Source organism: Pholis gunnellus (genome assembly GCF_910591455.1).
Source record: "Pholis gunnellus genome assembly, chromosome: 5".
Taxonomy (NCBI): Eukaryota; Metazoa; Chordata; class Actinopteri; order Perciformes; family Pholidae; genus Pholis; species Pholis gunnellus.
Window position 1 is genome coordinate 22,908,466 of NC_136531.1, and position 16,845 is coordinate 22,925,310.

Consider the following 16,845-nt stretch of genomic DNA (forward strand, 5'->3'; position numbering starts at 1 on the left):
TCTGTGATAAAGTCATGTTCCTCTGTCTACTTTCAGTGCTGCCAAAAGCATTGGCAAGATGCCACCGCGCCAAAAAGGGTACGGAGGTCTCTAAAGCAGCCGTCAATCACTGCTCGTGAAGCTCATCAACTCCGATCAAACTGTCAAACTTGGCAGCACTGATCAAATATGAATCAATATTTTGTTACTGTATTGCCGATTTCCTACCTCAGATGTTTCAGGAACATATTTTATATACATATTTTGTAAAATGGGTTTGCGACCCGGTCGTCATGTTAAAAACAGACGAGGCGAAACCAAACACCGCCCACCGACTGGAGTAAACGTTCTAAAAGGAGGCAGAGGACCCTGATTCTTATCTCACATCATATGTCTCATGTACTACTGACCGGCTATAGTGACAGTTAAACATGACAAAAAGTTTTTTTTCATCAAAGTTAGCAGCTGTAGCTTTAACATATCAAGGAAGCATATTGGTGGGTTTCCTACTGACTGATACAGAATACTGAATCTGAATTTGTTTAGACTGGTTTCTTTCATTCAAAGCAGCTGGTTTATGGCCGTGGAAACATCTTGTACTTCTATCATCAGAGCATAGATTCTGTAGTAGCAGTAGTATTATTGGGATAGTTTTATTCCCGGTTCTGCTATTGTGTTGCATCTTCTATTGGTCTTTTTTATCAGTTCTTCATGAAGCACCATATGACACTGAGCATGAATGCTGATTGTTGACCTTGAACACACTCACCGTCTCGACAGTCTCCCACATTGTTTTGAGGAAAAGTCAAGAGTTGTTCTTGATATGATTTCTATGTGGAGTCAATGAGGTTTCAATCCATCACTTACCCATAAGCTCCATTGCTGATCAGCTTGATGCTCTGAAAATCTTCTTCACTCGGTGGCTTGATGGTTCTCCCTTTTCCCTGGTGACACAATTTAAAATCATAATTGAAATCATCACAAAGGCTGTTTCAATTAAATGTTCAAATGTCGCTGTATCTTTGATGATTTGACGTGTGTGTGTGTGTGTGTGTGTGTGTGTGTGTGTGTGTGTGTGTGTGTGTGATCATGCTGCGTGTGGATACATGTGAACACAGATCCGTCTGTTTGTTTGTGCTTCACCTCTGCCGAGTCATCGGTCTCTGGAGTGTGTGGACCCTCACTGTCGTAGCTGTCGAGGCCGATTTCTGTTGAGAAACATGTATGTTAACGAGCATGCCTGGTGACCATGTTTCAAGCTAAAACAGCAGGCCTCCCACACTGCTGTGAGCAGATAAGAAAATAAAATTGCAGCTGCTCAGACATCTTAAAGAAAATGGATAAAGGGACAAATGTGTCAGAACAAAGAAAGAAAAAGCTCAAATTGCGTCTTCCTATTCATTTTTCTTGTCTTCTTCAGCGGCCCGTCCCCCTCACTTTGTACCTTCTCCTTCCCTGAGCAGCACTGGCGGCTAATTTCCAGTGTTCTTCCACTCTTGTATGTGACAGCTGCTGGAATACACTGATTACAGCACTGTTTTGTCGAAGCAGGGAAATAATTGACTGATAATTAACTTTGCAAAGTGTTTTTTCGAAGCCGCTCTGTGGATATTAGCTGAATAAAAGTCACTGAGCTGACACTCGGTTTTTCTCTCCGACGCTGAAAACAACCGATCTTGTCTCTGTGGTCTCTGTGAGGAGCCGAGAAAAGGAAGTGCGAAAGTGTGCAAGCAGTTACGTGGGTGCGCCTGGGTGTGTCTATGCGTGACGGTGTAGGTGCAAAAAGAAAGTGCAAGACCAAGATATCAAGTGTGCACGTTGTTAGCAGAGATGAGCTGAGAAAGGCCTGGCAGGCGCGTATTTTCCATGGAAATAAAATGGCAGAGGTTCATTGTGAGGAGTCATTCAGGGCCATTTAACCCATCGGCTGATGAACAGCTCCTGATGGATGAGACCCGGAGCGGCTGAGCAGATGTGAAGAAGAAATGTGAGACATGATGATTAATGAAAGACGCCGACGCCACCGCGCCACCAGCCAGCAAATGATCCGTCCAGTCTCCTCTCGTACATCCTGGTGCTGAACAACCAGAAACGCTGATCGATAGCTTAACCCTAAGAGACCCACGCACACCTGTACACGTACACAGACTGCGGGGGTCTTTAGGAAGAGATGTCACATAGAAGTGGTGTACATCATCTGAAAGATGAAAGATGGGAACCTGAAGATTTTTCTGGTCATATATCAAAAATAAACATCAATCAATTCGTTGTAAGAAATTGTGAAAGTGATCGTCACTTAGAATGTAAAACGTTATGAAGAAAGTCTGCGATAGCTATTCCCATGCTCACGTCATGTCATAAAATGCTGCGGCTATTTATGTGTTAACATCATTTGTTGCACAGATTTGGTGCTATATTTAACAAGACTTTACCACTCAGATCAATAAAAAACAATCAAACATCCCTCTGAAATAGCACATTAAGACACCCAAGACTTTCAGGAACACCATAGCAAAATCCATGTTAGGTATCTAAAACCTTTGACATTGGGAGATTTCTGCAACAATTACATTTTCTTAGCTATTGGACGACGAGCGCTTCTTTTCAAGAATGAGCCCGCTAGAGTAACGTCAGACGGGTCACAGAGGGATAAAGCAGGGATGTTCAAATTGACTTTATTGTCTGTAATTATCTGTACAGTATATGAATGGATAGAGGAGAGTGTCCGTGTCAGAAAAACACTGATCGTGCAACATTAAAATTCTATATTATTTATTCTTTGAGTTACTTACTTCCATTAATTTGGGGGATAATCGTGATCTAAGTTCGATCATCTCACAGATGTGATGTTGCCATGGAGTCAGTTAGTTAGCGGAGGGCTGTGTTTTGACAAATTGGCACCATTTAAAGTATGCCAAATTAGCTGTTAGCGGTTCCTAGTTGCAAAGTACCCGCGAATGTACACACCAGCTCTCACTGGATTACTTTGGTTCTGGAGGAAACTTAAACAAACGTGATTATTCTCAGGCAAGTTTTTGTGTTATAAGATATATATATTATGGACATGTTTGCGATGCACATCAGCGATAATGTCCTCAGTAAGACACACTTCATGTAAAAAATATGTCTGTGTCTGTGACTCTTCAGCTATGACTCCAAGGAGGAGTAGGACTCCTTCCATGTCCACTGGGTATGGAGCTAGAGCCGGGAGAGATTTAGCTCAGCTCAAACTGGAGGCATGGGGAAAGAGCCAGCCTGGCTCTGTGTTTGAGAGATCCACTTTAGCACCTCTTAAGATCCCTAATTAACACACTATAATGAAAACAAGAGGAAGTTTTAGGATGTAATTACTTTTATCTAGTGATTAAGTCCTTGTGCCTTGCCATAGTTGGTCAAGAAATAGTGGGAGTTTCCCACGGCCTTCGGTCTTTATGCTAAGCTAAGCTAATCACCTCCTGGCTAAAGCTCCGTGCTAAACGCACAGTCATGAGTGGTATCAATATTCTCATCTAACTCTTGGAAACAAAATGGACAAATGCATTTTCCACAATGTTAAACTATTCCTCTAAGTGTTGTTAGTGTTGTGTGGGTTGTTTGAATCCAACGCAAGACCATTTCACTAATTCCTCAGTCTATAAATATTACAAGGGACCAGCCAATGTCTAACAGAAGAAATAAAAGACGAGTGAATCACATTTCAGTGAGAATCTTCATTCGTTCAACAAAACCCGCTAAAGATATATTTTTCTTTCTCTCTGTCTCTTACCCTCCAGGTCTCTGGTCAGCCCCAACTGGCTGATGATGTATCGAGGGATGTCCGCCTTCATCAGTTGTCCCTCCTTGGCGTGGTCCTCCGCTGCCTCCAGCAGATGGTAAAACTCTTCAGGGTTGAACTCCTATCAATGGAGGGGAAACATTTCAGTGCCATAGGAAGTTACAATATAAATAAGGCTTAAACTGTTACAGCTGAAGATCTACCGCCAGAATTCAAATATAGTGTGTGTGTAGCACAGTGAAAATCATCGCTGCTTATTTAACTTTCAGCAGTAGAAAATATCTTCCAAGTCCACAACGGCAGAGTTTTAACACCTTCAGGTAGGTTTAAACACCAGTGCTGGAGACACGTCATCTTTGGAAGTGAACTCACTAAACTCTAATCAGCCTCCTGTCAACGCCAGATGATTGCCACTTCAAAATCAGCACTTGCTACTAAGCGTTTAATGTGTGGGAAGATTGCATTAATCCTCTCAAACACATTTTCATCTGAGATCAAGATGAAAGTTGTAAGGGACTGAAGGCTTTTCAAACGATCGTACTGCTGAGTAAGACTGGTAACCTGTAGGTATCTCATGATATCAAACTTTCATGATGTTCTGCCCACAGTCATGATGGTATCATGATTTAGGTGAGTAAACTGTTTAATATATATCATGATATATTTGTAACTGAAGAGTAAGAAAGCGGCAAACATGGTTTTAAGGAAAGCTGGACTCACTACTGTAGTTCATTTAGGGCTGCAACTAATGATCATTTTTATTGTCAATTAATCTGGAGGTTATTTTTTTCAATTACTTGATTAGTTGGATATAGCAAAAAAAGGTCACATCACGGAGTCCATGATTTTCAAACCAGCAGTCAAAAACCCAAAATCTCACGGACAGACATTGATTATCGATACCAAATTATTGTTATCTTATTTTTTATACTCCAAAATATCTGCAACAGCTACAAACATCCAGTATCGGTCAGAAACAACGCGTTGTCAGCATTTTACAAGAGAACGTACCACAGTCTATCACAATAATGATTATTTTTTACAGCAGGGTAATGAACCATGAACCACTTCCTAGTTAGCGGAAACACAGATACGTGATAACTGAACTGATATTAAATAGTGTCACTTCTCATGAATGCATTTCGGTAATTCCAGGTGTGCCCAACATATAACCACCAAAACTGGAATTTACTTCACAAATTCATGACCAAACACCGCTATGGGGCTGTCAAACAAACACAATCAGTGTTAATACACCTCCCAACTTGAAATTGCTTTCTTCCCCCCAATGAAACAGTCTCTTGTGGTGTCCTGTGGGATTCTGTTTCATTCCTGTTGGTGGAATAACATTTTGATTAGAAAGCAGAGCCCGGGGCAGCTGGGATCATTTCCTTCCTCATATCTGCTCCCCTCGACCGGAGAAAAAAGAGAGAGAGGGAGAGCACGGAGTGGGGGAATTAACCTGCCTCTCTGATAGCTTGCTCCGCTCAAGGATAATATCCCTGCAGCTAACAGCCTACTGTCTGTGTGACATTTTCACCAAATCACAACTTGCAGCTGACTTGAATGCTAAACGAACTTGGAGCCCGCGGACACCATTTTATCTGTGTGCGTGTCTCCTCCTCTCTGATCTAAGGATGGTGAGGATCTGAAGTCCTCTCCGCATTCTGCCTGACCCTATCGACCTCCTCTGACGGTCGCCTTGGCGACGGAAAGATGAGCCAGGGGGTGGTTGGAGGAGGGACCACGCCGGAGACGAAGACGCGAGGCCATCAATCTGTGAGCTGGTGTCCAGGTATGGCTGAGCCTACCGTGCATACAGAGAGGCTGGTTATGACTTGGTAAGTTGAAGTGAGTTGTGTTCTGTATGGATCAACACGTCAAGGACACGGCCCGTCTCCCAGCTGGTTGGATGCGCCGCAGAGAAGATCGACAAAGAAGCGGGGGTGGAAAGAATATTTTACAGTTCTTAGTAAAGTTGGAAAGGTATCCTGCGGCGATGAGCTCATACTCTTCTGCACCTACGGAGAAGTGCAGTGTGACACAGCTGTAACAAAACAATGACCTCTACTGCAAAATACGCTAGATTCATACATTCAAATCTAATGTATCGAGAATGCTGACGGTGAATCTACATTTACTGGAAGCAGGTGTACATTAGCAGTCATTTCTGAATGAAAGGGGTCGTAGTGAATATGCAACACAAGTGCAAAAAGGAGGCAGAGAGTACAACTCTGGTACTGTGTTAAATCAACGAAATGGGAAATCCTACCAAAGACTTATTAAACGTATATTTGAGGCCTTCATTTCGGCATTTTGGCCGTCGCCATCTTGGTTTTTTGCAACCAGAAGTGACACGAGAGGGTGGAGCCAAGTACAACCGAACGCTGACCATGATGTTTTCAGGCGACACAAATGTTACAGTTAGCTTTGATGAACTGAAAACACACGGTGAAAGGGTTAAAGCTCTAAGATGAAAACACAGACAATACCCAGACTAACGCCTTGGTATCGACCTGTCAATCACAAGTAGCCACACCCTAAAGCATACCCTGCTTTATGGTCTATCTGACTCTAAATGGGACTCGTCACTTTCTTGTGTCTGAGTACAAGAAACTCAAATCTATTCAAGTTCTTCTGAAGGCAGCTCTGCAAAACAAATTATGATATGAATCACTCTTGAATAAACAAAGGTGGGTTAACATCCTTTTGTTCTAGCAGCTGATATGGTGGACTGAAATGTACGTGTACATAATATTGTTTGAAAGGCAGCAACAGTTGTGTTACGTGTACAGTTTTTTCCCTTTTATTATGGAAATATTCTCAATCTTATCTTTATTTACTTATTTATTCTTTCTTTTGCAGCAAAGGTCTAGGGCACAATGGTTAGTTGTGGAGGTGTGGGCACACCTTGCCTCTGCTTTTAAAAAGATTGCATGCAGGTATGTTTTAATGAAGTGTACATTCCTGGTGTACAAATAAATCCCCTTTATCTGAGATCCCTGTGCCCCCATCAAACTATGACATCAGGTCTATTTATTTGTCGCAAGTAAAACAAACGCAATGTCAAAGATTAAAACGCCTTACAGTCAGTATCCCTTTTAGGATTCACAGCACAGCTCTGAAAACATGCTATGATACAAATTCAGTGAAGGAGTCGACCCTCTATTTAAATGTGCGAGGACTCAGGGAGACTTTCCCAACAGATGAAGCAAAACATACTCCGAATATCAAAAGGCCTTCAAAATGAAAAGGATCTTGGAGATGTTGACTCACCAAACACTCGAGGAGCCTGGCTGGACGAGATATGATGATGAAGAGCTTTTTGACCAGCTCAATGATGAAGGTGAGCTCCGAACTCTCGGAGCGCTCGTAGGCCTGAGAGCGAGGCAGAGACAGGAAAGACAGAGAGACAGGTCGGGTCAGTTAGACATGCGCTGGATGTTTCGATTATAGTTGACGTTCCTCTCCACCTGCGCGACTCACGTCATTCAGCAGCTTCTCCAGGTTCTCCTGCAGCTCACAGAAGTAGACGCTGGTGATGAGGCCCTCGCGTGACTTGGTCAGGCAGTCCCTGGACAGCTCGGCTACCTGGTGGTGGATGAAGCTGAGGACGCCGTCGGCCAGTGGCAGCACACTCTCTGGGCAGTAGTTGTGGATGAACTCTGCCAGCCTCTCCTCCATCTGAGCCGTGGCCTAAGTGAATGCAAGATGGCGGTTAACAGTCAGTTATCATGGTGCCAGTACCGAAAGGTTTTCGGGCGGTGTATCTCGCCACCTGTCATCGCAGCCGTGAAGCACAATCACATCTCTGATGCGCTCTGATTGGGACATCCTCGCGGTTACAATACCTTGACTACTGTACGTCATGTTTGTGTGTGTGTTGTAGAGCTGTCAATTGATGGATATAAACACCTATTTCAGATATTCAACTGCTAATTAACCTCCTTATAATGGCGGCAAGAATGCAGCAATGTTGAGCCTTTATTCTCAGTCCTTTCAAGTGTGCAATTGTGTGTGGGAAGCCTTGTTAGCACGGCTTCACAATGCATTACTGTGAATATGCACATGGTGTGTGTGTGTGTGTGTGTGTGTGTGTGTGTGTACAGGCAAGTGATGTATATTTCCCGACACACATTTCCCTCTTCATAGAAAATACTCTTTCCTCTCAGACATCGAGTCGTGTGTTTATTTCTCAGCATATAACGCACGCAGGCTGCTTCAAGGAGGTTAGCTTACGGTTTGATTACGTACTGGCCCCGGAGCAAGATACGTGATCTGATTGATTTTTTGCTCATGATCAGTGACTCATGGGTCAGGTCGAGCATCTCAGACGTAGACGGCCTCCAGGAGTTTTCACACACTGCCGTGTCAACAGCTCACAGAGAGCGGCGAAATAAAATCTCAGAGGCCGCCCTCCAACCGAGAGCTGTCTTAATGTTGGAGGTCAGAAGAGGGCGGTAAGCCTCTTTGATAGTAACAACAAATAAAGAGATGACAGCTTTGAACAGCAGGATCAGGATGTGTGACGTACAACAAAGGTCCCGCGGTCGAGAGTAAAAACCGGGACACTTCAGTTATATGGGATACATCAGTCATTTCAAAAGACTGGGTCGCGACCCTCAGGAGGGTCACACGAGATTTTATGAGGGTCGCCGTATAAATTTCTCCGATAGTCTTTTATTCAAGGTTCATATCTGCAGGGCACCTTCGAGCCACATGAATGTTCGTATTGTTCTGATAATTGTAGCTCATGACATTGAATCTTATATGGAAAGGCTAGCGTCTCATTCTGTTTATTTTATTGATGAGAGAAAAAATAAAACTGTCTGTTAACTTCACCTCAATGTACTTATTTTGATTCAATTTCAAAATGTCTGGTTTACCTGTTGTGTTTACTTGTGGAAAATGATCAGGAAAATTTAATTTATGCAGAAATTTGCTCATCTAACAATTTATAGATAAGGCCTGTTTGTTATTTTTAAAACTACCCTAGCGTTGCTCTAGGCATAGACATCTCTAGAGTAGACAGCGATGTCTTGTGAGCTTGTATCATTTTGCAGGAGGTCACATCCCTCCAACTGTTCCAAAATGCAGCAGCCTTTCTGATCTTCACCTTGCACACAACCCCCCACCACTACGCTCCCTACATCAGCGAGCAAGTGCTGTCAGATCAACTTTTTCGCCTGGAGCCCTCCTCGGTTCTGGCGTATGATTGTTAGCGTTGTTTACTTGTTGTTCTGGACATCATCAAAAAGGTCAGAATCCTGCCGTTATAAATAATGTCTCTGGAAACAAAACAAAAAATCTACCAAAAGTTTTAAATGTCATTCAGCAAAAGAAGTGGCCACTGACTGCATGCATGTTGTCTGTGTGCGTATTAGACGTGTGCATGGATGCACAGGTTACACTTTGTGTATTTGTTTGTGTGAGGCTGACCTTGGGGAAGCGCTCCTTGTAGACATGGTTCATCATCACTATTTCATTGTCATAGCAGGATGGAGAGCGCCCCGGGCTGAAGAGAGACAAACACACAGAGCAGGAGAGTAATAAACAGCACTGACGGAGAAAATCAGAGACGCAATTCTGTGTTTTTCACTTGAATGAAGGAATAATTCTCCAATTCAATAATTCACCCTCATGTCCATCCTGTCTGGGCATTATGCTAATCCAGCGATCTGAAAGTCAGCACACTCAGTTTATCTAATGGATCCGGTGGACTGCATGGGGTACTGACGTCAGACAGGCATAAATATATTAACATGTACACTTTCCTACACACAAAATCAACATGTGGCAGATAAAAAAAGCCCCCAAAACTCAAACAGTGCTGAATTCACAAAAGCATATTGTAAAAAAGATTTCTAGTGGGCAAACACGGTTTAGCTTCGCAGAAAAGATGCGTTATGAATAGAAATAATGTGGCATGTCAAGGTACACAATGAAGGCATTCTGTAGACTGAAGTCAGAAGATAGAGATTATCTAGGGCAGCGGCTGCTGAGGAGCTTAATATGAAAACTGAATACTGATAAGTAGTGACGAGTTGTATGCAGTGGGGGCATGTTGCATTCCAGAGGGGAAGCTATAATAGGTGTGGTTGGAGGCAGCGTACACCAGAGACTTCTGCTAATAGAGAAACTGCTGCACTCTGGAGACGCTCAAAGACCTGGAGGGTGGACTGATACTGATTTCATAAGAGTGGCGGAAATATGGAAATAGATTCGGAGTAGAGGGGACATTCCCGTTCAAATCAACGTAGCAGGATGGTCATGGCGGCGGCCATTTTTATGTGTACCATTGCCACTGCAACTGTTGTAGTTAGCTCACTGCAGTGGAAACTAAACCGACTTACGGCAACTTACAGACTCACTAAGTGAAGTTTTGCAGTGACGACTTAATCGAGGTGGAATACTAACGTACAGCTAGCTAGTTAGCTAGCTTGCTAATTCGGCCTCCTGCTTTAATGCAACGCAGATAATGCTTAACTCTACGTTGGTACGGTCAGTTCATTATATGTTTTGGAATTTTCATGGAATTTGTTGGCAAAAATACTGAATATCATCAATAACTTTGGTAATAGTGGCTCCACATTAATGTATTCCACCATGAAAATGCAGCTTACGCATAAGTAATACTCACATATAATATAATATATACTTTGGATACTTCAAGTACATCTTGCTACAATTATGTACTTTTACACAGCCTACTAGTACATTTTGTTGAATGCAGTACTTCCACTTGTAAATGGAGTGTTTTATAGTGTGGCACTTAGTAAAAGGATCTGAAAACTTCCTCTATTGTTTGCTAAGATATGATAATAAATGAAAGTAGTATGCACTAATGTGCAGTATGTGTAGATTTACATGAGCAGGAAATATGTTTGTATTTTTAGTTAGCCTCATTTAGAAATCACAGGATACGGATAAATATTGTCTTCAATGAAATAAAGAGCTAAAAGCGGAGTCTCTCCTCACATTAAATGGCAGCTACAGAAAATGAAGCATCCAACAGCACTGACAATCCCATAATAGAGCATACACAACGACAGGTGAATTATACAAGACAAAGGCCTGCGCTCTAAATAAATGATTGAGAGCCCTCTGCATCTCTTCACGGCAGATTGAAGTTGTTCCCGCACAGTAATTTTCCCGTTCATAATCTTAAAGGGCAGCCTAATGTCCTTTCATGTAAGCTTGGCATGATGAATTTTGATTGCCCTTGTTTATTTTTCTTCACCAAACAATCTCCTTTGGAAAATGTTGCCACCATCTTCTGTAGTCAGAAAACAACCCTATGGCTTAAACAATGAATCGTGAATGTTTTGCATCTGGAGAAAAATGTCACAGCATTATTATGTTTTTGTTGAGTCAGCGACTGGGGGCTGCATCCTGCGACTAGAAGAAACCAGCATCACCTTCCTTATATCTCTCAGGGAGGAATTGCGCATATAAAAAGTTGGCCAGATGCCAAGTTGCTCTTCTTCCTTCACTCTCTTTTGCCCATGACCTGCCGTGCTCTCACCTGAGGCTTCGAGAGCGAGGGCGGATGTACGGCGAGCGACGGCCCCCATCGTCGTCCGTGATGCTCTCGGTGCTGCCAAAGTGCTTGGACAGGAAGTGCAGCTCATCCATGGTCGGCTGGAAGGGCAGCTGGTGCAGACGCTCCTGGGATGAGCTGGATGACTGGAGAGAGACATGAAAAAGAGACACGGTTAAATTGCGCACCGCTCTTTGTGACATCTCTTTAAAAAGCTTCTGCTGCAACACAAATAGTTTACAAACAACGTATCCGGTGATGGAGAGGAGGACATCAAAAAATACCAAGTGGCAAGAGCACCTTAATCAATGTGGTGACAATAAGAGAAGAAAAAGAAGAAGAAGAAAGCACAAGGTGTACTATGAGTGGGTGGAAAGAACTGAAACAAAAAGGCGACTCACTTAAAAGAACAAGGAAGGAAAAGAGAGAGAGAGGTGGAGAAAAAAGAAAAATATCCAGAAGGAGTTAGTGTAGGAGGGCAAAACAGAATAATGTGGACTGAACACCAGAGCAAAAAGACTGCAGGGAATGAAAGAGTCACTCCACCTAAAAGTTAACTGCTGCCTCTGTGGGGGGTTAGTGGCAGCACTGTACGGCTTTAAACAGAACACTTTTTCTTCAGTGCAGGTGAGGTAAAAAACAGCCTGGATCAATGGCAGGCTTAATGAACACGTCTCCCAATGGGACACCATGGTTGGCGTTGGACACACAACGATTTCTGCTGTAAAAATCCATTAGAAACTCCATTCAGGTCTTAGCCACTTGCAAGCTGCAGAAAAGCATGTTGTGAAGGCAGTCCGGTCAATCATTTAATAATCAATTAGGAAGCTCCCTGGAGACACAGAGGGTAAGGAGACTGAGGTAAATGCCACTGGATGGGAGCGTTGTCATAGATGAAAAACTGTCTCACATCTGTCTCGCTCCTTCGTGCCGTCACAGGGTGCATCTCCATTTACTTAATTGCAACCAGTGAAGACGTGGAGAGAGATGCGTGGAAAGTATGAGAGGAAATAGGAATGGAGGAAATTTGCTTTTAGAGAATCATCATCATCATTATCTGAAGTCAGTTTTCTGACGATGGTGGCTGGATCACCTGTGAGTCAGCTTCAACAGATGCCTATAGTTTGTTTTTGCACATATATGTACTAATACATTGAAAAGAGTGTAAAGTGACCATTTCTAGCACTTTCACTTTTTCATATTTCCTCCCACATGGCAGAGCAGAATGCAAAATGAGTCTCTGAATGTCTTCCCCTATAATAAACAGTTTGAAGCATCAAAACTGTATTCGGTACTTTTTTGTAAACGGACCCATTTCTATAGCAGCAACCTGTTTTTGTTTTTTTGATAAAACAAATGTAATCATTATCTGCATCTGTATTTGTGTTTGTATATTCATTATTCATTAATAAATGGTTGTGATGAGAGTGTCTGTTAATTTAATTTGTATAAATGTTCAGGCCTAATTGTTTTTGGCAAAGTGGAAATTATGTAACCGAAATAAACTGTATACATGTCAAAATATAGCTTCTTCACAGCTCTCAGGGATTTTCAGCGTCACATGTTACTTTAACAAAATGGCACAGATGGAAAACGTGTTTGTTGTTGAAAGACCTCTTTTTCCTAAAGAGACCAATATATAAGAAACGCCTTTCTGATGACTGACAAAGGTTGTTCCTTTGTTTATCAGACCTAGCGTTCACACATATTAGCAGATTTTTAACTAGATGCTGAATTGAGATAAATAAAATCTGAACTTGTGAGTGATGCGACAGTTGCATCTGTCCTGTTATAAAACTGTGGTGACGTGATGAAGCAGTGTCAAAGCAACCCAATCAGCTAAAAGAAAAATTGAACCGTGATTTTGACTGTTTTCTTCACCTGTAACTTTTCATTCTCCGTACTTCCTCCATCTTCTATCCGTGTGTTACCTCCACTTTCCTGCATAAATTTGGTTCTGATCTACCTCTTCATCTAAGCAACTCCTCCACACACACACACACACACACACACACACACACACACACACACACACACACACGCATCTCCTCCTTTCATCTGCTCTGTTCAGTATGCAAGGGTCCTGCTGTAACTAATCAAGCGAGTAATGGCCCGTGTAAGAACCAGCAGAGCGCTGAATCCTGACGGGATGGAGGGGACGAGGAGCGACGGAGGTGGAGAGGAGTACGGTGAGACCAAGAAACCATCTTCGGACTCATCTGCCGGTAAAAAGAGATCAACGAGTCGCCTGCAGTGTACTGTACGCCTCTCTGTATGCGCCGCTGTGAGGAGGTGCGTTGGGAGGAAGTCAATGAAAGAAATGATGTGTGAAGAGCAGCAAAGACGCAGAGACAGCGGTGGCGTTCGTAGATGGCGCAGGAGTGTACAGGGGTTGGATTATGAGTCAACACCTTCTCTCCACCTGAGTGGCATACACATTAAGGTCCATTTCTCAAATGGACTATTTACCAAATGGGCCTTGGCAGAGTTCATTTCTCTGAGTAGTCTCTTATGCGTCACTCAGACAAACGTGAACATTGGTTGTTTTTTTTGTCCCTCTGTTTAATTCAAAACACGTTTGACTTCCACCTATTTGTCTCTGCTGTCCCTCTTTACCATCCATCTGCGCTTCTCTGGGGATAAAGTAATGGAGGGAGAAATAGTTATTGGAACAGGGAAGAAATTGGTTACATTTCATTTCCATTATCTCTGCTCCACTTCTTTTTTTTCTTTTTTTTCCCAGAAAGCCCAATACATAAATCAGGTCGATCATATCTTAGCAACTGATGCGCTATTTTTAGTTTCGGGTTTACACGTGAAGCATGTTCTTCAGCGATAAAATGCTTTGAAATAATCGTCTGAGACTCACAGCAGCGAGTACAAAGTGAAAGAACACAGGGGCGTGTGTCTGTTTGTGTATGCATGGCATTTAGCCGCAAGTGTGGCATGTAATTGTTTCAAAGCGGAGCGAGACCAAAGTGGAACATGCAACTTTAGAACATAAATTTACAAGCAGCGCATGATTTAATGCGTGGAAATATATGCAAATAAATTATTTGAGAGAGATGCATATTCATGCAGAGGATACAAAAAAACAACTCATCACTTTAGCAATAGATGAAATAAAACTTCACATACATTTTGGGCTGTTGATTTCATGACTACGCAGCTAAATTATCAAGAGAAAAAAGGCAGATCCCACACTTTAGAGTTCCCTTTCTGTAAAAGAAAGTGCAGTGTTTGATCTTCATGAGTTTTTCTTTTGTCACGCTATGGAGAGGGGAAACATGAAGGAATCTCTCTTTGAAGACAGCGTAACAGTCAACAGAGGCCCCGCATTTTACTTCAGGGGACTTTTCAGGTGACTGCTGCTACAGTCTTAAGCTGTTAACTAGAACCATAAATGGTTCTTTGGCTTGCAATCAAAGGAGAACCATTTTTGTTCCTGGTAGAACCTATTATACAGCTTCCACCTTTCAGAAGGTTTTACCTAGAACCTAACATAAAGGGTAACACCTAGAACCATCTGTGAAAGGTTCCACCCAGAACCCTCTCATGCAAAGTTCTACAGAGAACCCTTCTATGATGTAATGTTTCCAGCCAGAAACTTCTCTGGAGGCTCCAACCAGAACATTTCCCCCTTCTAAGGGTGCTATCAAGAACCCACCCATGGGATTCTACTAAGAACACTTTCATGTTCCAAGGGTTTAACCTAGAACCCACCCAGGGGGTTCTATTAAGAACTCTTTTATATTCCAAGGGTTTCATCTATAACCCCAAAAGGCTGGGGCTGATGTGGTGCACCAACCCACAACAATCATGGCTCACATTCACATTTTGAGGGTGTGTGTGTGGATGTTCTCTGTTAACAGCCATGCTTTCAACAATCTTTCAAGAAGTCTTTCTTCCAAACGGGGTCCTTTGGATGAAAACGGTTCTTAACGGAACTCTTATTCTTTAAAACAGTGGTTCTCAACTGGTCTGGCTTACTGATAAGCCGCGACCCACATCGAGGAACGTTTTCAACTTCTCACATGTATTTAATGAAAAGATGGTGCAGTTTGAACCTGAGCTGAAAATATCCCCTGCAGTCGTAGTATAGGGAGCTCTCTTGTGCAGAGAAATTGTTCCTGTAAGTCCCCGTCCCACACACGTTTCACGTAAACGAGTAAAACTTCTTTGTTTGTTATGTCTGTAGATTCGTCCATTTGTAATGCAAAATGACCATTTGCCTAAATTCGAGCTGTGGTCTGTTGTTTGATGTCATCCGACATGTCTTCAATTCGTCTACTTATAGTGTCATTTGACAGAGGTATAGTTTTCAGTTCATCCCCTGCTGATATTAGCATTACAAGGCATTAACGGCAAATATTGTTCAGGAGTGTGAATAGACGACTCTCCGCTGCATAAAAAATCCCCTTAAAAATAAAAGCACTTTTTTTTATAGACCCACTGAAAACGGGCCCACCAGTTGAGAATCACTGCTTTAAAAGAACCCTTGAAAAACCCTTTCTTCGAAAAAAGGGTTCTTCCGAAGCAAATGGTTCCGGGTAGAACCTCAACTCTTCATGAAGAACCCGTTTGGAACCCTACTTTCTAAGCGTGTACACTCTAGTGTCCTGTTTGATAACCACAAGTTTAGTGTTACAAGGACACACTTAGTCAGCTCCATCCGTCATGTGAGAAAGCATAAGGTGCAGTGTCTGCTGTGGTAATAATGCACAACAGATGAAGGACAGACAGCTGCTGCCACGTCTGTGCTGTAGAGAGTTATGTTGGTGACCTCCTAAAGAGAGAACGTCAAGAAAACTCACGCAGGCTCTTAAAATGTTACATCGATTTGGCAGATGCTTTTGTACAAAGGGACTCACTTTCTTCTACATTCACGAACTCTGGGAACAATTTGGGTTTCAGTGTCTTGCTCAAGGACATTTCGACAGGAATCAAGCCAACAACCTGCTCTACTAATGATTACTGTCTTTTGTCCTCAAGAAGACAAGATGTGCCAAAATGCTGCTAAATGAATGAAACATGAAATGATTGCATAGGAGCGTGTGTAGCTTTCTTACCGTTGAACTGGGCGTATTGGTGCCATATCCGGAGGAAGGCAGAGAAGCCAAGGACCATCTCCGACCATCAGCCCTGAGGAGAAAAACATATAAAAGTGTGAAAGGGATGAACTCCAATATCGGTTTCTATTTTAGTCCCGCCAAACAACACAGTTATACTAAAGCAATCCCACCACCTTCACTTCCTTTCTATCCAATTACACTTTTGTTCCCTTTTATTCCTCTCTCGCCTCCGGCCTCCTCCAGCCACATCTGACACTTCCTCTGAGTGAGTGATGAGGGACACACATTTGGGCAAAAAATTCTGGCACCTCGCCTCATTCATCTGGGTCTGCTGTCAGCCCTCTGTCACACGGACACGTTCGTGTGTGTGTGTGTGTGTGTGTGTGAGAGTGTGTTCACTGAAGAGTTTTTTCTGTGTGTGCGCGTGAGGGTAAAAATAATCCTATATACCAATTTCACTCAGCTACTTCGCGCTGCTC

At 42.7% G+C, this 16,845-nt stretch overlaps 1 protein-coding gene across 1 annotated transcript in view; it reads right to left on the reverse strand.

Moving 5' to 3' along the window:
* Positions 1-16,845, reverse strand: part of mast1a (microtubule associated serine/threonine kinase 1a) — a gene marked incomplete at both ends in the record, with an annotated part of 60,605 nt that overhangs the window by 13,747 nt on the left and 30,013 nt on the right. Inside the window, 8 exons of the mRNA XM_079159450.1 lie at positions 847-923; positions 1,123-1,187; positions 3,746-3,875; positions 7,031-7,132; positions 7,241-7,450; positions 9,194-9,269; positions 11,280-11,440; positions 16,364-16,436. Of these exons, the coding sequence (XP_079015576.1) occupies positions 847-923; positions 1,123-1,187; positions 3,746-3,875; positions 7,031-7,132; positions 7,241-7,450; positions 9,194-9,269; positions 11,280-11,440; positions 16,364-16,436 (894 nt within the window). The remainder of the gene's footprint in view (positions 1-846; positions 924-1,122; positions 1,188-3,745; positions 3,876-7,030; positions 7,133-7,240; positions 7,451-9,193; positions 9,270-11,279; positions 11,441-16,363; positions 16,437-16,845) is intronic.